Source organism: Mugil cephalus, chromosome 2 (assembly GCF_022458985.1).
Source record: "Mugil cephalus isolate CIBA_MC_2020 chromosome 2, CIBA_Mcephalus_1.1, whole genome shotgun sequence".
Classification (NCBI taxonomy): domain Eukaryota; kingdom Metazoa; phylum Chordata; class Actinopteri; order Mugiliformes; family Mugilidae; genus Mugil; species Mugil cephalus.
In genome coordinates this window covers 12,615,947-12,642,299 of record NC_061771.1, presented here as the reverse complement: position 1 = coordinate 12,642,299, position 26,353 = coordinate 12,615,947, and the positions used below count along the sequence as shown (strand labels likewise).

The following is a 26,353-nucleotide window of genomic DNA, read 5'->3' as shown; positions in this document are numbered from 1 at the left end:
CTGTAGTCAACCTACTGTAGTCAACACTATGTGCACTCTTGAGTTTTGTCTGTTTTAGGAAAACACTAGGGTAGTCAAGGTAACAACCAGTCAGCGGGGTGACTCACTGAGCACCACACCTTGTCTGAATGGCTGAAGACACATTCATGCTGATATCAGCAAAGAGATACACCTTTAAATCAGAATGCGTCATTACTTGTCCAATGGTTTAACACATGGATTGAGAAACATGTTGGAAGCCTCGGGCTACAAGTACTGATTTGTGCTGTCTAGGAAATGTACCGTTACAAGTTTAACTGCAGACGTTAAATTGAAAGTAATTGCGCTGAACATGGCATCAGGTGTTGCAGCAAAGAACTGACCAATTTGATTCAAGACTCCACTCTTCATTAAATTTTATATCTGCCAATGCAAGACATTGTTGCAAATACTTACCAAAAGACAGCAATGAAACATTCAGTTAGGGCTAACCCCAACCCTAGAGTTAGAGTGCACACGTGTGTTAGGGTTAACCCTAACCCTACCACACATGCGCACTCTTAACCCTGTTAATCCTAACCTTAGGGTTACACCTGCTGTATGGTACAGTACACCCAATGTCCAAACCTAACTCTGAATAACATTTACCAAAATAACATTAGATTCCTGGGAAAATGAGCTTATGATGAATGTGTTTTGCAAAGAGGAAATACGAGTGGGCATGTAACTGATCTCTCTCCTTTGTACTCCTGTCTGTAGATTGTGAGCTTTTCTAACATGATGTCTACAGCCAAAGGCATGTCCCACATGATACCCAGTCATGTTCTGAGAGTGGGTCAAACTATCCATCTGGACTCGGCGCAGGGGCCACCCAACCAACACCTGAGCCTGATGGAGTCCAGCAGTCACACCGAGGACGTCGAACTTGACATTTCCCTGGAGAATCTCAACCAGCTCATCCTGGAACTGGATCCGACATTTGAACCCATCACAGGCAACAAAAGTCCTACGTGCATCAGCCCGCCTACAGGTACGACAGTGTGACAGGACAGCCACTTTACACTGAAGCCTTCTTTTGTTTCAACTCTATTCAAACAAATAGCTCTTGAAGTCCTAAGTGCACGGACAATAAGGTTTAGCAAAGGTTGGTTTTCAATCAAAAGAAGTGTGACACGGAATACAATAAACCTGCAATCTCTCTAGTAAACACACAGAGCATGTAGCCTTGGGCAGTGGAAATGTACCCACCCTTTTTAAGATAGTCTTAATATTCTTAATTGCACCACTTCAGCGGTTCTTGAACTAGTGCCCAGAATAGTACCACACCCTTCGCATGTGAGAGGCAGCCTCACCGATTAGTTGTGCATGAGGGTGGTACAGTGGTGTCTTCACTCACACCTACACTCTTCAGAAAGTGAGTACAAAAGTCATGAAGTCTACCAACCGTACTATTCAATTTCCTGTTGCTCATTGTTGAAAAGAATTTCCTTCTGTTTTTATGAAACTGTGTCGTACAGGTGAAAAACAGTAAAGGAAATCAAGCCACGGTGGTAAGAAATGAGACAACTCAAGTATAAATATGATCAGAGAGCAAAACAGCAGAGAAAATCTATTCCCTGTGTGTGTGACTACTCCTTTCCTGTAACTACAACTCATAGTGCCTACCTACTATTTAGCAGTCGACAGATTTTTCTATTTGTGTGTGAATATTAGTCAGTGTTATGTAACTTCGGTTGCCATCCATCGAGTTCAGTCACTGACCGCAGTCTGGTATATTACTGTCAGCATGTACACACTCACTTCCCACCCAGCATAGTAAGACAGACATCCCCAAGTATACAGGAACAAGCTGAGACACCTCCAAGTGAATATGTGCAGCTGAATTGAAAGGATTTAATTGAGAAGGAATGACCTGCTCTGTGCAGGCAGGTACCTGCATGAGAAATATGAACCTCTTGAATGTTGTGTTTTTCTGTGCAAATGCGAAACCTATTTTGCTAATTTAGAAACCAAAAGGAAAACAACTTTTTTCCACCAGTTGCACAACCTACATGCATGTCCTTTTTTTTTTTTTTTTTTTTTTAACGCTTTCCTCTCTGCCCTCAGACACCTTGCGCTCAAATGAAGACATCTCCAACTGTGTGCTGGTTCCCAGAGGAATCTCCTCCAGCTCATCGCCCACAGTGACACCATCCGTGTCGCCCAGCATACCCATCCCTTCACCGAGCAGTCTCAGCTGTAGCCCCCAAGGTTCGCTGGTGTTCTCCTCCTCCCCTTCATCCTCCCTGCCTCCACTGCCGTGTGGAAGCGTACCCAGAAATCCATCCCAGAAGCCCGACTTTGGCTTCTCCCAAGGATCCTTGCGCTTATCGCACTCCAACAGAAACAGTGCCGCCTCGCTCCTCTCCACGTCATCATGCTCAGACACCAGCTACATCCTTGGCAGGTAATACTCACCACTGAAACGAGGCCTGCCATTAAACGCTATCAAATTTTCAAGTCTTACTGGGGCGGCAGTAGCTCAGGAGGTAGAGTGTTCGTCCAGTAACTGAAAGATTGACGGTTCCTTTCCCTAGTCTGTCTGTTGTGTCTTTGGGCAAGACAGTTAGCCCACCTTGCCCCCAGTGTGAATTACACTGGTGTTTGAGTGCGAGTGAGTCATGTTGGTGGTGGTCGGAGAGGCCGTTGGTGCAGATTAGCAGCCACATTTCTGTCAGTCTGTGACTGAGCTGTGACTGCAGAGGAAGTTTACCATGACCAGGGTGTGACTGCGTGAGTGGATGAATAATGCTTTCAATTGTAAAGAACTTTGAGTATCTATGATAAGGTGCTATATAAAACCACTTTATTATTACCCATGCAGCCTTTTGTAACTATACTCCAAATTGTTCATTGTATGAGAATTGACCAGAGGCAATTCAATGAGTGAGTTACTGAACTGATTTTGCCAGGGAACAAAACCCTAATGGCGGCAATAACAGTCTCAAAGGGGAAATTGGGACCACTTTCCCTGGAGCTGTGGGGTAGTGGTTTGGGGAGAGACACATGTTCGGATTGGTCAAATGCAGAGAAAGAATATCCCCCATAAGGGAACAATACTGCAAAATTAATAATGACAATAACAATAATAAACAATAGGGTATCACCTTTCCTGTCTTTTCCATTTGATTCTAATGTTACATATCAAAGGACAGTAGAAACTGTTCAGTAGAGTTAAAGTTTACTGAGACAGATTAAATGGTCGTTCTGAACATTTGATTTTCCTCTGTGCATAGTAACCTGTCCTTGGCCGGTGACGACGCTGACTCTCCAGAGTCCTTGCTGAGCTGCACGCCTGGTTCCTTCAGTGAGGCGTACAGAACGAGGGACAGCCCAGAAAAACCCTCACTGACAAAACGTGGACACCTGCAGGAACACTACAGCAACGGGGTACGCAGCAGTCCTGCTTCCCTGTCCGGGTCACTCACTGATATTCCCATACTGCTCGTCAATGGTGCACCACAGCCAGATATGTGCAGTGACTTCCCTGGACCAGAAATTTACATGGATCAGATCATCCCTGTGACCAAACCAAAGCCACGCTGTACAGATTTCCAATCTTCTTTTAATGGTAGCCAGCCATCAATGAAATTTGTCATGGACACTTCAAAGTTTTGGTTCCGTCCACATATCAGCAGAGCAGAAGGTGAGTCTCTCTAACAGTTTCTAGTTTCTAGTGTTTTGTTCTGCAGGCATCTAGGACTCTGCATACATAGAGTGCTGCATCACACTAATCCTTCTCTGTGATGTTTTATTTATTCAAGCTGAGGCCCTGTTGAAGGACAAAGAAGCAGGAACATTTGTGGTGAGAGACAGCACCTCCTACAAAGGCAATTTCGGCTTGGCTATGAAGGTCAATCAATCCCCCACCAACTTCACTGCTTCTGCGTACCCAGGTAAACACGTGAGAGCAGATGCTTTACCTCATAACTTGTTGCATGCTATTTTAAAAAGACGCCCCGGTGTTTGGTCAAATAGAGGAAACAGAAGTTCTTGAAATATACCACAAAGACAGACAAACAGAAAAGCTTGCAACAAAATGCAGCACAATGCTGCTGTTGTCCTTTGTCTGTAGCGAGGACCAAAAAGGCTCGGGGCAAAACTTACTCAACTGCTGACGTGAAAGGGTACTGGTGAAAACATCCAGCAATCTGTGGTGAGGCAGGAGACAGTGTTGTTATTTTTTCCACCCCAAGTTTACCTTGAGTAAACACGAAAGAAAACCATCTGTTTACGGCAGCGTAGCCAATCAAAGAGGAGAAAATGGACCTCGCTCCCAACAAACAATTCTGAGGCTTACATTTTTTTCAGATTGCTATTGATTCAACCTTTTTAGGAATTCAGGATATCAAATACACTGAGACCGTTTCTCCATGCAAGGTGAAAGATGGAGAAATTTCACAGAATACACAAATAGTTGGTGGAGGTTTGGGGACTATTTCGTGGGGGTATTGCTTGGAAGAAACCGGTAAATTACACTTTACTGCGTAGGCACTAGCATACTTTAAACCAGCATGTTTTCAGTGTTTCCCTCCTCCAACACACCTGATTCAAATGAACGGCTCCTTAACAGGCCACTGCAGAGCTTGATGACAAGCTGGTTATTTGAATCGGTGTGGTGGAGGAGGGAAACATCTATGGCATCAGTAAACTTTATCCCATCGAATCAGTAAACATATACATAGAGTCATGGTGTCTTTGAGATAGTTATTGTAATGGAGAATGTGATATGATGGTGTCTCTCCACTCCACTCATTTGTTATTAAAACACGCGCACTTATTACAGACTAAATTACTTCATAATTTATTCTCGGCAGATTTGGTTGACATGTTTTAGTGATCTCACTGATCCGCGGGAATCTTATTTCGCAATCACTCAATACCGCATGCACAACAACCAACACGAGTTGGTATGTGAAAACAATCAGTTCAAGGATCCTTTTTTTATTTTGTATGTCTGGAAGCCAAATGTTGAGTTGTTTTTTTTTTATGACATTTGCTTTGGCACAATTGATAGAAAGTAAATCAGTCAGACTGAGACAGAGTACCCTTTATTCCTCATTACAAGAGTGCCTGTTGAGCAACTAGAATCTTGTGAAATCTTCTTCTCTTTATTATAATGTATTCTTGTTTATTATTTATTATAATTTCATCTTGAACTTTGTTGTTGTCTGGTGTCTTTTTAAGGCCACATATGTGCTTGGAACCGTATGCCCTGACTTTTGTTTAGGTTTCGTTTCTTAATGTTTTCACGCTCATTTATAGCTATCAGCTATCACTCACCGACTGCATGTCACTTTCCCTGACATTTGTCCCCTTATTAAAACAGGAGAGACGACTTCAGATGTGATCAGGCACTTCCTGATTGAGTCATCACCCAAAGGCGTCCGCATCAAAGGCTCTTCTCAGGAACCGTACTTTGGTGAGACAAATCATGAAATTTCCATCAAACTCATATAAAATTCACTCATTTACACACTCTGTGTGATTCATATCAGACGTCTGTGGGTGTGCTCTGGTGGGTGGATCATTTACATGAATTCCTTGTTGTCATACTCACCGAGCCATTTGTTTTTGGTTTCTTCATTCATATCTGACATCTGTGGGCGTGAAGGAATGAGATAAACGGACTAAGGTCTGTTTCCCTCTCTACTGCTAAAACATAGGGAATCATGCCACACCAAGGTCTATTGGGCCTATTGGACTTTTTAAAACTGGGCCAATGCATTGACGCCAAAGTTTGACTTTTCATCTTCCAGAGTAAGACAAAGAGACGCATTCCTAACTGTGTTTAACAAAAGCTGCCATTTTTGTTTATGTCTTTGCAGGTAGTCTCTCTGCCCTGGTCTACCAGCACACCATTTCTGCTTACGCTTTACCCTGCAAACTACTGCTCCACTCCAGCGGTAAAAATTAGAAAAGCTAGACATGCTTTTTTCTTTGTGTGTGTGTGTGTGTGTGTGTGTGTGTGTGTGTGTGTGTGTGTGGGGGGGGGGGGGGGGGGGGGGGGGTGTGAGACAGAGAGAGAGAGAGAGAGAGAGAGTAGAAAGAGCAGAGAAATAAAAAGTGTTTATTATTTTTTTTCTCCATATGTGTAGGCCCGGCAGAAAACAAGGCAAAAGATAAAACTGCATCAGAGGAGAATAAAACAGGTGAGACAAAGGTTACACCACGAACTCACATAGACTGATGTGGCCCACATGTTTCCTGAAGAGCAGTTTTAAAGATCAGTGTTAGAGAATGGTCAAAGAGGTGAAGCTGAGGAGCGTGGGTGACGCTAAGGCGGACAACCAGCAACCTACGAGGACACCTACCTGTCACTCAAGGCAGACAAGTCCCTAATTATACATATGTTTAAGCTTCACTCTCATTTAAACAGATGACTTCTTCTCTTGTGCAGATCTCACGAATGAAAAAGAAATGACTACTGAGAGCGAACCGCAGTTTTTGGCACCTCGTTGTTGGCTTCTTTTTTTATGCATTACATGCACTAGTACATTCTTAAAATGTACTAGTACATGTAATGTACTACAGTGTTTGAAAAACTAAGCGGGTAAAAGTACGTCACAGAACACTCAGTGTTGCTTTAAACATCTGGACCTGAAGGCAGCCCATCTTCCCCACCTATAGCGATTAAGGAAAAATACCGTAATCCCTCATGGTCACATACTTCATTGCTCTGATTTGTTGTAGAACTATGCATTTCCGTGCAAATGGTAGCAGTTGCCCATAATGAAATCCCGATTAAGTGTTACCAGACTTATATCCTGATTGAGTCTTGAAATTTCAGTTTGGCTAAGCCAGGCTAGGACTACCACAGCCCTATGAGTTTTGACTGAATTACACTTTTTTTTTTAAAGTTGTTTCCCAAGCTAACTCATTACCGATCCAGGCGGCCAGTAAGTTGGCATCTTTGTTTTGATCTTTACAGACTTTCTAACAATTTTTTTTTTCAAAAGTGCAAACGAGATAAACAATTGAAACAACGCAGCCTACATGCTGAAGGAAGTGGGCTTCCTTTGATTAAACTGCTGAAATGGTTTGAGCTTCTAATTCCGATCACACCTTCCACAATGTTTGTCTTTTCTGCAGCTTGCAACTTCATCTACCTGAATGCAGTCCCCACTGAGATGCTGACGGGTCCCTGTGCAGTGCAGAAGGCAGTGTCCCTAACAATTGAGAAAGCCCCGGGGTCCTTTGCGCCCACAATCGTAAACATGAAGGTGTCTCTGAAGGGTGTTACACTGACAGATATCAACAGGAAGTAAGAGACATATCCTGTCACCTCCCGCTGCTCAGATTTGACTTTTTACACTATAATCGTGCTGGTGGTGTTGAGGTGTGGTTTGTGTGCAGCACTTTGTAAGAACTGACTGTTTCTTCGCAGGCTTTTCTTCAGACGCCATTACCCTGCTCACCTGCTCAGCTACGGCGGCGAAGATCCAGATAAACGAGTGTGAGTATACCACATGTCTGCTGAGTCATTTTGCGAATCGAAAAACTCAATGCAGAACTATTGCACTCATTTTAGTGGCTAAAGGATATGAAAGCAAGTATAATCTGAAATTTGATATTTTCTCCTCCACAGGTGGACGAGAGGTTCGCGTTTTGGTGCAAGGTAAATTCCATTTTGAGTCTTTTATACTTACTTAAATGGTATATTGTGTGGTATATTAGTACAAGTCAGTCTAATTTCTTCTTTTTTTTGTTGTTGTTGTTTTTTTTTTAACCCAACAGGATATTTGGCTTTGTAGCAAAAGGCGTCGAGGCTGGTATGGAGAATGTGTGTCACGTCTTTGCAGAGTATGACTCCCTGCAGCCCTGTGGCAAAGTCATCCAGGTTATTCAGAGCGCCATATCCAAACCGTAGACACGGGGGCCATGAAACAACACGATACTTACACTGTACTTATAGTTACCTCTCCAATATGGTGTCATTGCTGTTGATAAACTGGAAAAGCCGTGTTTGCTGACGGAAGCAGAGAGGAAACCGTGGCTCAAGAAAACAACATGCAAACAGAAGAAAACGTGCAAATCGAGACAATGTCCTCAACGTTAAGATATTATTAATGCCGTCCATCTGCAAATGAATTGTGTTGTCAGATTACTTGAATTGACGAGCTGATGACAAACAAAAGGCATCATGTGATCAGGAAGTTAAAAGCAAAAAGACTGATGAGTAGCAAATGCCAACAACTACGGGGTCCTGTAGGGACATTTCAGGGTATTTGCCGCGCATGTGTTGTCTAATTGATTAGAAAGCTGTTTGTTTGCATGGGTTTTCTAGAGTCAGTCCACTGAGCTCTCTCAGCCACCACATGGTTTGCACCTTATGATGAAAGTTATATTAAAAGACAAGGGACATCCATGGGGACATGTAAGACTGGGAACAAGAGACAGGGGAACCAGCAGCATATGATTGTAATTAAATTAGACACTGTATTTAAAGCAATCAAGTTGTAAATTGTTGTAATGGTAAACCTAACCCAACCAAACCGATGTAAGGCTGGTATATGAGACGAACTTCTCAGAAATCAGCAGCTTACAGAAACAGTCAGTTCTGGGGAAAAAGTGAACCAGTTGATTCGTCTTTATGTCAAAAGATTCCCGTGTAAACAGAGGATCTGAAAATGTGCACTAAGAGTTGATGTTGTAAAATAAACTGATGGGGGAATCAGAAGCGTGAACAGTCTGGAAGACAAAGAACAGAAGAACGAATGCGTCTGTTCATTTTACTGGTACATCTGTTTAGTTCTAAATGTATTTATATATATATTCTTATACTGCATTGTAAAAGCTTCATTTTCTATGTACTCCTGATTTGTTTGTTCAATCATTACGTGACAATACACAGGTTGAACTATTGGACTTGTGATTGTTTACTCCCATGACAGGGGCTGATATGACATGAAAGTGTTAAAAGACAGACCTTTTATCTTTGTCTCACCACCCAAGCCGCCATGGAAACACACTGTGGTTGGCTTGCTTTGTGTCTTCTAGTACATAACTGAAGAAGGTAAGCATTTGACAGGAAACACATCAGTGTGGACATATTTATTTTTTTATTATTTTAAATTAAATTGTTTCTCTTTAGACAAAAGCATAATGCTTCATTCGGAAGATACAGAGCTCTCAAAATGAAGACTGTGCTTCATGAGGCAAAGCAAAATCAAGCACAGAACTGCATAGATAATATATTTAAATATTCTCAACATGTTTTTAGGGACCCAAATGCAATGCACACAGGTTCATTTATTATTTTCTTTGGTGCCCACTCAAACCTAAGCATAAAAACCCTGCTTCTACGGTGTAACCGATAGCATGTGTTACACAACCCGAGTTGAGCATCAAAGACACACTGCAGTGTTAACTATTTACAAATACTGCCCTCCTCTGGTTAAGACAGGGAATCCAAATTCTCTGAGACATGGTGAGTGTTAAAAGCCTCACTGCTGTTTAGGTCACAGTGAGCATTGTCAAATGAAGCCTACATTATCAGTTTGAGTTGCAGGATATCTTTTTTTTTTTTTTTTTTTTTGTCCACACAGAGAATCAACTGCAATGACAAAAGACCCTCTAAGTGGCCAAACTCTGGATATCTTTCAGTGCTGATGTTTTTGTAAGTGCAGTATGTGTGTGCAGTGCAAAGCTTTTAGGGACTGTATGAAAATCATTGGGAAAGGAGGGGGTAAACATTATGTTTGTCTCTTAAAAAAAAAAAAAAAAAAAAAAAATTTTTAGACCATCCTTGCATAAATATAATGAAGCAGTGGTAAAATATTTTTTATATATTTTTTAAGCCTTTTTTTTTTTTTTTTTTATTACTTCCATCTGAAAATATCCTTAAATTCCACCAACAGCAGCTAAATAAACAGCCTGGGGCTCTGTGGAGAAGACACATTTGTCACTTGGCTGAAGTGGGATCTGCTGCAAACACTGACAGTTTTACTTCCTCTCTATGTAAAATGTAAATCACAACCATATAACAATAATTCTGTGACACAGATGCTAGTGAACCTAAAAATACTCAACTGCAACACATTGTATGCCACAGAAATGAGGCAAAACAAATGCAACATCCACTTTAGTGCTCGTAGCACCAGGCGGCCTCTTCATAGAATGATTCATGCTCTGCACCTTTCCTTGGAACCTTGAGGCTGTGTCTTCCAGTTTATTTAGAATATAATATATTATATTAATAAATATCATTACTTATATTGAAATGTGTTACATATGTATTTGACAAAAGTGTTCTCACTTTGCCTGCAAGTCACACCTAAGCTACTGCTGCTATTGGATAGTGATAACTGGAAAGATATTATCCTAATAATTTTCATACAGTCCCTTCCAGAAAACCTACCAAAATAAAATCCGCCCTTAGATAGTTCACAGTAGTTTATGATTATCTGCTCTGCATGTATCTGTGCACTCTGCCTCCAGTCTCAAGTGTTAATCAGATGTATTATTACCTCTCATCCAAGTGTTACCGAGATAATCACACCCTTTCTTCATCTAGAATGGTAACCTAGAAAGATGATTTATATATTAATGTGATGAACGTAAGTCTTTCAGACACTAGAAAAATGGCCACCACAAAAGCCTGATGGGTGAAGCTGCTCCTGCCAGAGTCGAGATACGAGAAATCTCCGTTTCAGTCATCAGCTCTGATGCAAAGTTCAGTAAATGCAGCATTTGAAATTCATATTAAGCATGATGGAAACGGACAGTAATATCCTTCGATGTCAGTGACATTGGGGTTAGGCCTGAATCAGCAGTGTTACCACAAATAGCTGCGAACCGGCGCCACCTCTGGCCGAATGGCTGCAGAGTTACTGTGTGATGGACGGGATGCTGCGAGACCTCTTCATGATGAGACGCACCTCCACGTCAGGAAGGCTGTCCTGTTTGGTCTGGGCACACCCCTCGTCTGCCGCAGCCATGTGCAGGTCGAAACGCAGAGACACGGACTTCTTCCGCAGCTTGGGATTCCCTCTGAAGAAGGAGCCCTCCCACTGCTTTATCACTTTGTCAATCTTCTCCGTCCTGGTGAAACAGGTTGGACGCAGCAGCAATGGAAAGTGATAATGTAATCTTGTGCATCTCCGTTCTGCTATTCTGTACATAAAGCATTCCTTTGACGCTTCTCATCCTATCTCTTCAGTCCTTTTCATCCCAGTCTTTCATTGGCTCATTTCATCCCTTGAACTTCTCATTCCATCCTTTCATGCCCTTCATGCTAAACCTTCAATCCCCTCACCCTGTCTCATCAACCCTTCTCATTCCATCTCATCATCATCTTCACCCTCTCCTTTTGACCCTCTTATCTATTTCTATGTGTCATGTATGCGTTATACACCTTGTTGTGGCAGGTTGTTAAAGTCAGTGCATAGTGACCCCAACGGCCAAAAAGGGAGTAAGAGCTGTTAGCTTTAAAGAACATACATATAAGCTGTGTTAACATTCAAGCACTCATGCAGTACATAGACTCTCTGAGGCCAGGTCTGAGATCTATGAGCTGAACTACAAGTAAAACAGAATAACCAAAAACCAGCACCTGCACAAGGTCATATGGAAAACTGTGGTGGCCAGAAGAAGAGCCATAAAGCTGCACAACATATAACATATGTTGCTTAGATTTAGGTAAATGATCGTAGGATATGTTTTTTTTTTTTTTTCATCATGAAGGGGTAGGAGCTCACTCTTTTTTATCTCCTCCTGAGGAATACATCTGTTCCTTCAGCTTGTTCACCAGCTAGGCGTTAACTTTGTCTTTCTTTTTGTTGGTGCTTAGGGATTAGCATGCTGTGTGTTCAAATGACCATGCTTTCTTGGAACAATCGTCTGCTGCAACTGAAGACAGTTGTAGAGTCTAACAAATGAGCTTCAATGTGGTAAAAAAAAAGAAAAAAAAAGAAAATCAAAGCAATATCTTGTTGATGCTGCTGGGAGTTTCAGCAGGTTAAGTGGAGACTTAAAGTAAAACTGCAGTGTCGGTGTCTTACAGCAAAGTTTGCCGTGCTTGTGTTGCCTGTGTGTGTGACTAACCTCCTTTCTATTTAAGGCAAATTAACCCGAGAAACGTCCTGTTCTTTATCTAACTCCTCCCCTGATCCTCCCCTCACCTTCACCTATTGGTCTGGTGTTAGAGTGTCAGCCACCCACATTGGATGGTGTCCGGATGCTATAATCAGTGGCTGTACCTTAATAATCATGTCACCTTGGCGTCACTTTGTCTGTAAAAGTCAAATTGTCCTTAGTGTTTGACAGTTGCGTCTTAATGAGAGGCAGCTTAGAAACTTCTCCTGTTTTTTGTTATGCTCATTGTTAAGAGAGTGTAGGTGGGGAACCTTGTGTTAGTTTTGGCTTAAAGAGTGGAAAAATAAACTCTTACTCTTTAGTGAACTTCTACTACTTCAGTATCGCCTGACATCGCTCCTATTTTGCTTTGCTGGTACTAATCTGCTCCCATTAATCATTACTGAATATTAACCTGATGACCTGGCTACGGGAGTCGCTTTAAAAGATACAAAAGAAAGTACTCTGCTCCTACATGTCTGGGCTCAATGTGTTTGTAGAGGAAACTACGATAAGGTCTGGTCTAACCACAGAAGAGACCCATCCAAAGATACCCTAACATCATGTCACGATTAATGTGAAATGGCATCAGAATTCATATTTGTGAAAGAAATTTTACAAGATTGTCCCACTAGTGACACAGCAGACAGACATAACGATGAACAACGTCACAACTGTGCAACTAAGGACACTATTCAAACGTGGCTTTTGTGGATTTGTGTATGTGGCTGGTAAAACCTGAACACTGTGAACAAAGAATTCCACCCATGTCTCTTCAAATAATAACACGGTGCCACACCCTGCAGACTGCACACAAGGCGGGTTCTTCCGTATAAAACACAAACCATTAAATGGGGAAAATTCCCATAGACTAATTACTCATGGGAACCTGTGCAGCTATCTCTATGTGTGAGTCCTTGTTACCTCTTCGATGCATGAAGGTAATTATTTTTTTCAAAGAATGTAAGCCGAGTCTGTTGGACCAGACGTCGCCTGGGTGGGGAGGACACATGATTCTATCATTGTGAGCTATAACACTCAAGCAGTGTTACAAACTATGTTAATTTGTAGTCCCAAACGGCATTTGGCCAAACAGTGTTTATGTGGGTAATGTAAAACAGATAGTTCTGAAGGGATGCAATTATAGTGCTTGCTACAACATTTCAGACTGAAGCAGAGGTGCTGACTGCAGGTCAGAGGGGGGCTCAAAAAAATCAATACTTACTCGATGGTGCCGTGACCCTCTGCACTTTCCCGTACAACATTGCCCTGAAGAATCTCCTGAGTCTTCACAGTGGAGATTGGCAAGTCTTTATCTTGCTCTGGCTCTGCGAGAAGACATTATTGACGAATAATTTCACAAGAAGTGACTGTAATAAGCCTACGTGCACCCGGGCGTGTGTTGCAGTACCTGTGAGTATCACAAGGCTCTGCTGCCTGTACAGTATGCCTTTCTTTATCCCATTGTCTGCGGGGAGGAGTGGAGGTATCTCAGGCAGGGGCTCTGACTTGGGTTCATCCGGCGTCACAGCAGGGTCACTGAAGCCGTTCTCCAGCCCGTTTTCCTTCGGCTCCTCCGTGGAAAACCTCCAAGGCCGCAGATTCAAGTGCTGCACATTACGACCCATGTATCTACATGTCGTACAAAATGACGGAGGAAGTACGCATGAGATGTTGAAAGTTCAAAGAGACCAGGGCAAAATTAGCTCTGCGTAGAGATACCAGTCAGCAAAGCATCACAGCTGGTAAATGTATATGATCATGATTTATGAGCCCATGGTTGCAGCTCGTAAAAAGCTAGGAACATTTAAGAAAGTTTCCACTCATGAGGTTCTGAATACCTAAAGACAGAGTAGTTCATCTTGACTCATGTTGACTCACCTTGACTTGTGAACAGGGTAAAGGCAATCCCATTTGAAGGTTTGTGAACCAAATACCTGCAACTAGCGTCAGCTTATGACGTCTCGGGCCTCAGCTGTTCTGTATTCAGTGTGAATTAGCAAGTGCATGCATGCTAGGACATCATGGCTACCTTCAAACAGAACTTTGGGTAATTTCATGGTTACGACATGGGAAGTCAAGTACACAAAGTTCTTCATGAGAACAATGCTCCGGGGCAACTGTTGGTGTCTAGAGGTAACCGAAGCTTATAGTTTAGCCAGCTAACAACCAGGTAAGGAAATGTAAAGGCACAGTTTAAGGGTGAGGCTGATGGGAATATCAACGTTTTCCATGCACATGAAAAATGACTGAACTGTAGTATGTTTGCGCTGCTTTTGCGCTGAGGTGATGTTCACTGTGTACACAAGAAGAGAAGAGTCCATGTGAACGGTGACATCTTGTTTTTGAAAAGGCCCTTTTTCAAAAGGTGTGTAGATGACCTACTACGTGCTCCATTTAAAGGTCATTTCTCATTCTACGGCCATCATTTCTGAAACACCTTGTGAACTTGGACCAGTTGTCTTGGTTTTAGGTTTGTTTCTTTCTGGATATTCACATAGACTATTCTTGTGTACATGATAAATACAAACTCATTTGAACCACTAGAATGGCCACAACTTCTACTCTTGTTACCCTTGCAACAAAGCTAATACTAAAATATTTTACTTACGTGGCTGATGCCCCAAATGTCTTAAAGTCTATACACCGTCCACAATACCAGATGAGCTAAAATAAGATCCCGGAAGAAATAAAGAGACCAGACAAAGGCCAGAGACCAGACAATGTCTGGATCCTATCATCTCGTCTGATTATTGTGGATTTTCAGTTTCTATTCAGACAGATTTTACATAATCCATAGTATAATGGATGGCTTTGACAAAACTGAAAATACCAGTTACATAAAAGAAGCTGTTTGACAGGCAGTGTTCAGAGAAACATCGATTAAGAAATCCCGTTTAAGTGCTGGGGATTGAATTTGAGTCCTGTCAGTCAAGTGGGTATATGACATTCTTTTCATCAGACTTCACAGGTTTTTAATTTTCTCCTTTGTTGCTGGAACGTTTTATAATTAAGCACTAAACACCTGCAAACCAGGAAGAACAAGGAAACCACAAAATTCTATCTGAATATTTACATCCTGGTTCATCTAAGTTTTCTCTCACTTTCTTGTCCTCACCTTCCCTCCTCGCGCTCCAGCAGGCGCCGGTATGTGGTGATCTCTCGCTCCAGCCTCATCTTGGTGTTGAGCAGCTCGCTGTGACGCTGACGCTGGGTGGCCAGTCCGCTCCTCACCTGATCCAGTTCGCCCTCCAGCCCGGCGATGACCTGGGAAAGGTCTTGCAGCTGGCTGGAGTACAGCCGCTGGGTGTGCTGCAGGGAGCTCTCCAGGCCTTTCTCCTGGAGGCAAAGGTCAGGGCTGAATAGTTCTTGTCATGTTCCTTTTTTCAAATTCTAAGAAACATGTGGGCACTAACAGTGTGAAAATCAAGAATAGTGTCTCTTATTGACTTCCTACTATTTACAAAGTTAGTTGGATTCGTTAGCTTGGTCTGGTTAGCAGCATGTTAGCAAGGCCCTCTGCTGGGAAATGAACCGTATGTCATTTGTATTTTCTTACCAAGGCATGTAGGGTCTCGATCTCCACCTGCAGGGAGTGCCACTGCTTCCTGGCTTCAGCTAGCTCAGCTCGTGCCTCCCTTAGGGCTGCGCCGCCGAGGCTCACCTGTGCCCACGCTGCCTCCTCCTGCACGGAGAGAGGGGGGATCAGATGTTGAAAGAGACGTGAACCCCACCACAACCACCACCACTACCTCTGTCACCCTCTTAGAATAAAACCACAACCAGTCCAGTCCAGAGGAGAACAAACACTCCTCTCCAGTCTTACGTGACAATGTTTTTACATCACATATAAATGTGAGCCATCTGGGTAAATGTACAGGAGCTGATTGTATGCCAGTTCTTTGAATTGTGTCTGGGCCATGAAAACAAGACAGAGGGGAATGTACAGCCACCTCAGTCACTGTCACACAGCTTGTGGGTAAGTGTTTTTACTCCCACTTTCACTCAGACAAACATTCAAGAGGAGAAGCAGCCACTTGTGGTGCTGCCGGTAGTTCGTTTCACTTTGGGTAAACAGACAGTGGAACAGACACAGAGGCCTGCGTGTATGTACAGCTGTACAAACTACATCGACACACTCTACAGCTGTCAGGCGTCTCACACCCTCAAATGCACTGAAGCGGTGAAACTGTCTCAACACAGTTATGAAAATATTTTAACAGTAAAAACAAAAGAAGATTCGAATTATGTAAGTTATTTTCTGTTCAACGGCTCATTTATCTCTTAAAATGTTCTTAACTGAACATTCAGTCCTGTATCCACAAGTGTGTAATTATATGATTAGCGAAAGAAAATTATCATTCCATCTGTTATCTCAGTCAGAGGAAGTAGTTAGATTAATTTATTCAGCAAAAGTTAAAGCTCTGCGTTTACAATTTATGAAGATATAAATGCACAGAATGATGAGTAAACTTGGTGCCAGTCATAAAACTGCTGGATTTAGATAGTCAGTGTTTTAAACTTGTAGACTGTTGTTGTAGTTTTATAGACTAACATTTAATTTATAGCAGTAGATCAGACTTTGCTCACTGGTTGTAAAACCTTCATCTGGAATGGAACAAGTGACTATAATTGGTAAAAATGTTCAGTTTCATATAAACTATTGTCATCGAATGGAAATGCTCAGCTGTAAATAAGTGCATTCTGTCTAACAGTTGGTAGTTGCAGCGATTTAAAGTCCCCTTTACGGTTTGTAAACAAAGTGACATTTCTGAGGGGCGGAGCTTAACTGGATGCCAAATGTCTCAAACACTATAGCCTGTAAACGGCGGTTAGCGTATTTCAGTGGACTGTTTTGGCACAAATGGACAAGGAAAACACGTATTTTAGAGATTATACTAATACAGTCACTCTCTGAGACCGTGGGTGTTATTTTAAAAAGTTGACTCTGTCTGTCTGATGGGACTATTTTCACCGACCCCTACACTCTGACTCACTGGATTTGACCAAAGGAGGACACAGAGGGGACAAAGTCTGGTCCGTCTTTATCAAGTGAAGCCTCAACAAAGATATTACAAGAAGTAAGTGGAACCACTGTGGAGGGTAACGTAGTAAATGCAACTTCTGCTTGGACACCCCTGAAACATGCAAGTAATGTTGCAATAGCTCACGGTTAGCATTAGCATTAACGTGTAACAACTATAAACTTAACGTAATTTCAGTCACGATTTATTCTAACCCATGATGTTATCCAGACTGAAACTGATGATGCATTACATATTAATCTGACCTGATATGAGGCGTGCATTGTTGATTGTCTAGTTCTTACTTTTAATCGCCAAAGCCAAATGTAGGTTGTCTATGACTGACAGTGGCTGGTATGTGATGACACAAGCTAGTGTTTTTGATTTTGGCACCAAAAAATACAGCAAGACGACAGTTTCATGGTTGAAAGTGACAGTGCTCGCCTCAAGTTCCCCTCTGTTTTGCCTCCAGTTCACATTGTGATGTCACAGTGGCGTAGACCATGAAGGGGTCTATGGTTTCTTCTCTAAAAGAAGACAGAGATTCTTATATTCAAAGAAAGACCTGTACCATAGTTCTTAGATACTATTCATGCTGCGTGTATTTACTGTATGTAATGACAATAAAGTCAAATAAAAAGGTCAATTTTGTGGCACATGTTGCTTCCACTGGTTTCACACCGACTGACCATAAAACCTTAAGACAACCAAAGGCAGATGTCTTCAAGCTTGGAAACATCATCTCTCAGCCATTTTATTATTATTATTATTTTTTAAATTTATTCCAGCTTTGAGGGATTGAAATGCATTCAGCACACTTCAGCTCACAAAAGTGCAGTTTGTTTACAAAGGCACATGGCGTGTTGAAAGGGACGATCTATGTCGGTTACTTTTGTAATTACCCTAATCTGTCTTCGAGCTTTGTCACGTCATGACATAAACAATGCAACTCATCCCACAAGGCTCGTGATTTCTCTTACAATACGCAGACGTGATGACATCCAGCTGACTGCCCGCTAAGAATCCACATCCAACACATGAGACATCAGTGCACTATTTTAATACCACCTCTCATTATTGTGGGGATTCTGACTGCGGTATTTAGCGAGACAGTGAGAGACACAGCCCGCATTTCACAAAACCTGCCGTGATTAATCACATTGGTGGCTTACAGCTCTCGTCAGCTGCACTTTATTGTTGATGTCAGACCAAAGACATTATTCTGAGCCACGGCGGAATAAAAAAATGCACCCAGACTGCGTTTTTCCTCATAACAACAAAAAGAAGGAGGACAAAACTACAGAAGGAACTTAAAAGGAGCACAGCACTGCTGTTATTAGATAAAGGATGAGAATGCTTAGGCTGTAATTTGGCTCATAAATGTTTAATGAAAATGAGGGTCATGCAATTCATCATGTACACAGTGCTGTAATAAAACAGATCGTAGCAGCATTTAGACCAAGAGAGGGACACACAAATTAACACACAAGGCATGTACAACACAAATACACATAGAGACGGGGGAGAGACACAATGCGCCTCTGGCCATCCACCGAACGAAGACCTTACCAACCATTTAACTACAGCGAAAAAGCAAACAATCGGGGACAGTCTGGAGTTGATCTTGAGGGTGTGTCTGGCTGGCACAGAGCCAGGATGACATTCACTGAAATAAAAATGTGAGCATGCACAAGTGGATGCGTACCTCACTGAGAGCTCCTCTGTGTGCTCTGGATGCTGCCGCTCCAGCCCCGGAGTGGCTAGGCCCGGCCGAGCCTGGGGGTGGATTTGAGACGGCGCCCAGGCCGAGGTGTCCCTCGCCCGGACCTGGAAGTCTGCTCTGGTCGCACTGCGCTCTGATTCGGTCGAGGAGCTGGGTGAGCTCCATCCCTGTGCCATCCTCCTCCTCCCCTCCTGCTGCTGCTGTTGCTGCTGTGGCTGTCTTTAACAGAGCATCGCAGGAGCCGGCCCGCTGCAGCTGCAGAGCCCGGGCTGCCTGCAAACAGCCAACCAGAGGGCGCACGAGGGGGGGGCAGAGAGAGAGAGAGACAGAGAGAGAGAGAGAGAGAGAGAGGGAGAAAGAAGGAGAGAGGGCACAAAGAGAGAAGGACAGCAAGAAATACAAGAGAACAACAAGGCAAAAAGAGAGGTGAGAGTGGGCCAAAAGCATCTTTGAAGGTATAGGTGAATAAACGCAAAGGAGAAACATAGGAGAGTGTGTGCATGTGTGTGTGTGTGTGTGTGTGTGTGTGTGTGTGTGTGTGTGTGTGTGTGTGGTGGGGGGAGGGAGTGATTCCACGCAATGCAGCAGCAAGAAGAACCACAAATCAGTTATTCTGTCATCGTGACTGCGTGTCTGTACATGAGCATGTGTGCGTGAGCACGGAGGATAATCTAGATATTAGTCAGCAAAATGACAAAACAAGGAGATGGACCCAAGAAAGGAAGGGTATCAGAAGAAGATGCTGGGAGGCCTCCTGTCACATGTAAACTTACAAAACACACATACACGCCCAATCATTACGGGATTATTGTGTTGTGGTTGGAACAGGCCACTCTTGACTCCCATCTCATAATAACAGTGATAACAACCATTCCCATGGTTACCAATCAAAATGAGGAATATTACACCCAATTGTCTGTTCCTTTATTCTAAAACCACTTACACCAGGTCAGGACTGGGTCAGATGTGTGAGAAGAAGAACATCTTTTCAACTTAGCCAACCACAAATTATATGAACACACAACAGTGGCTATGTGCAGACAAACTCAGCACGCTAACATTAAATGAGTGGCTGTACAGAAATACAACTGAGGGCAATGGAAACACCGTTTTGGCTCTTATTTTAAAGTACTGGAACCTTCACTGAATCCAGATGAAAGTACAAACTTTCACAGCAATCCTATTAATAGATGTTTAATAGATATTTCAGCCTGGACTTAGATGGTGGACAGACTATTATTAATCAAAAAGCCATAGAGCGAGCAGGGCTAGTTAATCGCTACGTTTCGCTGTATCATCCAAACAAATTCTCTATTCATCACAACTGCAAGAGAAGGACTTTTTAGGGTTTTAATAGGTTTTATGTTATTAAGTTTGGAAGCCCTAGGCGGTCATGCATTCACACGTATTATTTCCCCTGTTTTCCCTTGATAACGAGTTACTTTCTTCTAGGTTTCTCAAGATCTTGTGTTATTTATCTCATTATCCCATTATGTAGCATTAGAGCACAAAACAAACAGCTCATCTTACAGTAACCCTAGTAATTATTATTTTTATTGCTACATCATTATTTATATTAGTGTTAAGGGAATCCATCAGTCAAACAAAACTTTGTTTTCAGGAGATAATGAGATAAAAAAACTCGGGAGCACCTGACAATAACGAAATACATATGGATATATCCTGACAAAACCAAATGTTTTGGCCCTCCAACCATCTTTCTACAATCAGCGAGTCTTCTGGGGGAGACAGTGATAAGTGGGTCTACGAATGTTAATACTTTCATCCTCCCTTTACCTTTCCTGCCTCCTCTTCTATTTTGTTTTATGGTTATTGCTCCTGCTGACGCTTTTAAACTCAGGTTTTACGCCTTCACCGAGCGATGGTTTGTAGACGGGGCTCATTCTTATTGCGGGACAGTGCGTGTAAGATTAGAAAGGCAGATGAAAAAGGAAAGCCTCTGTAAAACCTGACCAGGCAGTTTAGAAGAGAAAATGTGGGAAAGGGGGTCAGCGAGTAACCTCAAACTCGTGGTGGATCTCCTGCAGCTCTGTCATGGAGCGGTGGAAGTCCGTGTGCAGGGATGTGCTGCTCTGGTCTGCCTTCCTCTTAAGCTCCCTGAGCTGAGCCACTTGTTGCTCCAGACGCCTGGTGTTCTTCTCCTCCGTCTCGCACCTGGGACACGATGTCAACAGATGGATAAAATGCATTAATCTCACACATAAAGAGTTAATTAAGAATCATACAGAAAAAAACTTGTGTTCAAATCACATGAAAAAGGCCAAATCCCCAGAAGCTTTTACTGGAGTACTGACATGTTTCTCAGGCTTTGACTTGATGACGTAAACGGGGATTACAATAATAGACGGTATCTATGCTGTAATGCTCATGTTCCTGCTTGATTATAAGCGATCTTAACAAAAAAGAGAACAGGGCATTAAAGGCCTTGGCATCACATTAAGTGTGTCAGAAACAGACACATTTTGTCGGTCAGCAGACACATTTGCGGAGGTATTTAAGGAACAGGTACGTATTTGAGCCTCCGCTGTACTTCAGGGGTTAATGACTGACAGCAGAGGGAGGTGTGTGTGTGTTTGTGTATGTGCATGGGAAGGGGTGGGGGTGTTTGGGCGGGGGGGGTGGGGCGGGGGGGGGGGGGGGCTACTGTCACTCTGCATCTATACAAAGTGCCGACGCGGCAACAAAAGCTCCAGCCTGGATTTGTATGCGGGAACTGACCTGAGTTAGATAACAGCTGACTGGAAGAGCATTGCAGCAGGGTGACAACAGGAAGTGTTTCATGCTCATATTATAATAATAATCCCCCATTGGTAGGTTGTAGAAAATATCATTAGCAAAACATAGCAAATTTGTGCAGCGACACATGATATTCTGGAGTGGATCCAAGAGTTGTAATGTGTTCAAGAAATGTGATATTACACCTACTATACTAATCTATAAAGCCTGGACTGTATCTGATGATGAGGAGGAGGATTATAGCTTTCAGGAAAACCACAGCCAAATACAGCTGACCTGGCCTGGATGGCAGCAGCTCTGGACTTCACGCTGTCAGACTCTAACGCCAGTTGGGCATTTTCCATCAGGAGTTTACCAACCTGGCAATAAAACCAAACAGTGATAATTAGTAAAAGAAGTCTGCTATTACAAAAAAGTCTTCATTTATTGTGTTTATTGTGTTATTTATGTTAAATGTTGCTCACACCAGCCGACATCCTGTTACTGTCTGTTCATCATTTTAGATTTAGTTTATGGGCTCAAACATTCTTCCTGTAATGTTGTATCGTTTCATTTTTCAGCTATGTTTTTTTTCTAAATAATAATTTTATATGTAGACATTTTTATTTTTCAGTAAAAGCACCACCGTTTTGTAGTTGTGACTGTCACCGTGACAGTGCTGTTCTGTCTAAACGTCAGCCGTGACACACTCAGTGTCTAAGCGGTGCGTTTTAATAGAGAAGCCAAGTGCGGGACAAAGGTGATGAGGCCGGTGTTCAAACGTAAGGTATTTAATAAAGACAAGACCTAAACCACGAAGGCGCCGCTGACACGGCATGACAATCAAAAATCATGGCACGGAGCAAAAAGCATGACTGGAGAACAAAGACATGGAGACACGGGGACAAAAATGACGCGAAGGGGAACAAAGGGAAAGGCAGGGCTATATACGCTGTACGTAGGGGCAGAGGGACGACCTGACTCACAACTAAAAACACAAGGCAAGGCAAGGCATTTTTATTTATATAGCGCATTTCATACCACGAGGCGACTCAGTGTGACAAAGCATTTAAAAATAGCAGCATAAAACAGAAACATTTAGCAAAGAAAAAGAAAAAAGTACTAGAAATAAAAATGTATATAAAACACACACAATACACACTCAATAAAACAATTAAGAGGACTTACAGTGGAGATCCAAGATTATGATTTAAGACTATTTAAAACAGCTCAGCCGTAAGCACATGAGCATAGAAAGGTTTTTAACCTGGATTTAAAGGCGCTTACAGTTGGGGCTGATCTGAGTTCTGCTGGTAGCACAGCAGACAGGCGACCAAGGAACTTAACAAAATAAAACAGGAAACTCAAAACATGAAACAGACAGAATCATGACACACTCAGCATGAGCGCTTGGATCTCTTCACTGGCTTCCAATAAAAATTTGGGTCACATTCAAAGTCCTGCTGTTCAGCAACAATATTGCTCCCTGGTTATATCTAAATATGACTGGTAACAAATACGTTGAAAATAAGACTAGTGCAATTAAGTAATTGTCGTACAATTAATCAGAGCAAAGGCATGTGAGACATTTATTAAAGCATTTATTGCTGTCTTTAAAGTTATTTTATGTCAATATCTTTTACAACGGGCAAAATATGGGACTCTAGACAGCTACCTTCTCCGAATGCAGCCATTTTATTGTAAACAAATTAAGCTCCACGGCGCTCAGATGACATGTACAACTACCTCGCTGTTACTCTTCTGTCCACACAAAGTTCACCACAACAGTTTAAGTAGCCTGGTTAGATCTTTGCTGGAGCATAATCAGTTCCCAACGCACAGACCGTGACCAACTTTCTGCCACAAACCCATTATCTCTACCTCTAGACTGGCTCGAGTTGTAGATTTACTCTGTGTTTTATCACCAAAAATCTTTCTTTTGTGTTTGTGTACGAACTTTGATTCCCTTTTAATGCATTTGATCTGTTTTTATGTAAACCACTCTGTTACTTCTTTTAGCATAAGTAAAATAACGTTTAGAGCCAGAGATTTAAATCTGCCCACTTCCTGAATAAGGCTCGATCTTTCCGATATCTTTTAAATCTAACAACGGGTTTTGCAAGACTTAACTTTTGTTGTTAGTGCTGTGATAGAAAGTAAAAGCCAATATTTGCCTGTCTTATGACACAGAATTTCCTGGTGCGGGCTCCCGGGCAGAAAAAATAGTTTGACACCAAGTAAAAGGGAGAGTAAATAGTATGTTAAATATATTTCCAATTATCATTTATTGCAGTGAAGTAAATTTGTTTCACATGAACGTCTCTCTGTAAAGAAGCTGCACACATCAAGCCAAACTCCATCAGTCTTCATCTATTATTTTTCACTTCTAGTGTTGGACTGAAGTCAGCGAAATCATCAACTCACACAAACCCTTTGGTGAGATGATGTTTTTGAGCAAACGGCAAGCTTTGTATAAAAAGCACGGTGCAGTTGAAAAGAAGCTACGGTGGACTGAAGAGCTAGTGGTTGGAGAAGCTGATCTGGGACTGGATAAAGCTGATTAAACTACATTCCCATTTTGATGCAAATAATGTTAATCCTTGATAGGATCCTTTAAACATTTTAAGTTATTAGCTTTAAATTGTATTTCATGTCACAAAGGTGCTTTCCTCGGGGTAATTTCTCCTCTAGGCTCAAAAAGCCAATCAGTGCTTAAGTCTGTATCTGCTGTTTACATACTGTCCATGCACCGGTTCAAGAAGTTAACAATGTGCAAACATTTTTGTAAAAAAAAAAACTTAAAAAAAAAAAAAAAACTACCACAATTCTTTTACAGTGCCTTCCAGCTGTGTTTCATTGTCACTGTTTGAGGCTCGAAAGTTGTGTGAATAACGCAAAGCAGATTCTTTTCAACTTCCAGTGAAGGATTTCAAAGTATGAAAAGCTGGCTCAAGCATTTTATCACACACGAAATCGTTAACACACCCCTGTTTCCCTTTGTTTCTCATGAGTGCAACTCGAGACACACCCATGTTGAAGGAAAGCCAAAGACAACATGGAATATTCCACAACATTTGCACCACACGCACCATTAGACAGTCATTGTGTAGATGTTACAATGCACCTCTTTGAGTCTGTGTGAGGCGAGTGTGCCAGGGACCTGATCTCTGAGATCCCCCGAGTCGTAGAGACTCGCGACTCATCATTTCAAGACGTTACCCAGCGAACTAATCCCGCAGCTTAAGATAAGAGCTACTCTCCGTACAGAAAACAAGGACACTGTTGTGAGTGTGGAAATGTGCCAACTTTCATCCGAGACGGCATGCAAAGATAAACAAGAGTATAACTGAAATGTCTGTCACTGACGACTACTGACGCGTTTCGCACAGAAGGGGACATGTAATCCAGGGAGTAGTTGAAAACCATCAAGTCAAGTCATGTGAGAGCCCCGTAAAAAGATTTCCGCATTCTTTCCGTGTGTGACAGTCGGCATTCTTCTCTGTGACTCAGGCGCACACGCAATGACACCTATATGTTTGTGTTCCTTGGCTACCTCTCGTTTCATAATTCATAGCCATGGACCCGAAACCGGCAAAAGTCGTTATTTACCAACGGCACTTTGCAAGTTTTGCATCCGCAACTTGTGGTCAGCCTCCAAGCATCCTCGTTCCTTATATCCAGTTTCAAACCGGGGTAATAGCAGTTAAGACACACAGCCTGACTTTTAATTTAATATATTATTCACAACCTGTTGCAGCTGCCATCAGCACTATAATAGGTCGTGTTTGATTATACACTCCCGCACACTAGCAGCCAAAATGGCCTTGGGCTGATGTGATTAATCATGAGCTGAGCATAATCATAAAGACAGACTGACAATAATACTTCAGCGCCATCAAATCAAACAGCTGTGCAATGTGCGTCACCCAATGGTTAGAAATCTGACCTGGGTACGGAGCTCCTTGACAGTCTGTTCCTGCTGGGACCACTCCTGGGAGTGCGAGCCGCTCCTGGCGCCCCAGTCGGCTATCTGAGCTTCCAGCCGGTGGTTGGCCTCCTGCAGCCTGTGCACCTGCTCCAGGAAGCCCTTCAGGCGGGCGTTCAGACCACACATTGTGTGACTGGAGTCCTGCAGCAAGTCCATGGTGACCTGAGAGAGCATGCGACCAAATGTTGACAGTCAGGTGAACATGTCGCGCCCGCCGTGCAAAATTTCCTTACAGTCAAATGGCACAGCTGCTGGTGCTGAAATACTCAGATAGTACGCCACTGACAGACCACATTCACAAAAAAAAAAAAACATGAGGTTACAATCGCCACCGCAGAGTCTGCCTCCCATTCGGGATCACATGCTGCCGAAGGCGTTCACAAGGTAAATGTTTACCCAGTTATACTCACCTGAGTCTACGTGGCTTCCACAAATGAGCCAGAGTAAATGTCGTCAGTCAGTCGGTCTGTTCTCCTCTCTCCTGGTCACACCGATCCGATCCACCACTCCCCACAGCTTAGCCACATTCCTCTACGCAGAGCTGGTCAACACTTTCTCCTTCCCACTGTGTGCCCGGGTCATCAGAAGTGGCCCCTGAGGCGGGGCAGACAAGCCGCTGGCATCTCTCAATTTGTGAGTCAGTGCGCAGTCTTCAGGTTGATCCACGAAAAGGATGTTCCTCCCTGTCCCGCCGCAACCCCCCAGACAGCATGTGGGAGAGGGGAGAGCAGTGGGGTAAGCACTGGACACTGTGCTTACATCACCAACACTCTAGGGCCCTTTGTACTC

General features: G+C 42.7%; 2 protein-coding genes across 3 annotated transcripts in view; one reads left to right on the top strand and one right to left on the bottom strand.

Moving 5' to 3' along the window:
• Window positions 1-9,758, top strand: part of LOC125004207 (tensin-4-like) — an 11,611-nt gene extending 1,853 nt beyond the window's left edge. The window contains exons 2-12 of the mRNA XM_047578645.1: window positions 739-1,009; window positions 2,086-2,425; window positions 3,255-3,664; window positions 3,783-3,914; window positions 5,348-5,440; window positions 5,847-5,924; window positions 6,117-6,170; window positions 7,111-7,282; window positions 7,406-7,474; window positions 7,607-7,636; window positions 7,756-9,758. Coding sequence (XP_047434601.1) covers window positions 757-1,009; window positions 2,086-2,425; window positions 3,255-3,664; window positions 3,783-3,914; window positions 5,348-5,440; window positions 5,847-5,924; window positions 6,117-6,170; window positions 7,111-7,282; window positions 7,406-7,474; window positions 7,607-7,636; window positions 7,756-7,888 — 1,764 coding nt within the window. The 5' untranslated portion in view covers window positions 739-756 and the 3' untranslated portion in view covers window positions 7,889-9,758. The remainder of the gene's footprint in view (window positions 1-738; window positions 1,010-2,085; window positions 2,426-3,254; window positions 3,665-3,782; window positions 3,915-5,347; window positions 5,441-5,846; window positions 5,925-6,116; window positions 6,171-7,110; window positions 7,283-7,405; window positions 7,475-7,606; window positions 7,637-7,755) is intronic.
• On the bottom strand, window positions 9,727-26,353 carry krt222 (keratin 222). Of its 2 annotated transcripts, XM_047578647.1 has the most exons (10): window positions 25,975-26,353; window positions 25,523-25,726; window positions 21,874-21,956; window positions 20,862-21,015; window positions 18,823-19,113; window positions 15,653-15,778; window positions 15,212-15,432; window positions 13,505-13,725; window positions 13,319-13,421; window positions 9,727-11,061 (listed from the first exon to the last, which is right to left on the bottom strand). In XM_047578647.1, exons 2-10 carry the CDS (start codon window positions 25,718-25,720, stop codon window positions 10,848-10,850), a joined length of 1,611 nt encoding a protein of 536 aa, XP_047434603.1. In that variant the 5' UTR covers window positions 25,721-25,726; window positions 25,975-26,353; the 3' UTR covers window positions 9,727-10,847. The 2 variants fall into 2 exon arrangements, with proteins under 2 accessions (XP_047434603.1, XP_047434602.1); XM_047578646.1 differs by lacking the exon at window positions 25,975-26,353 and having other exon boundaries at window positions 25,523-25,882.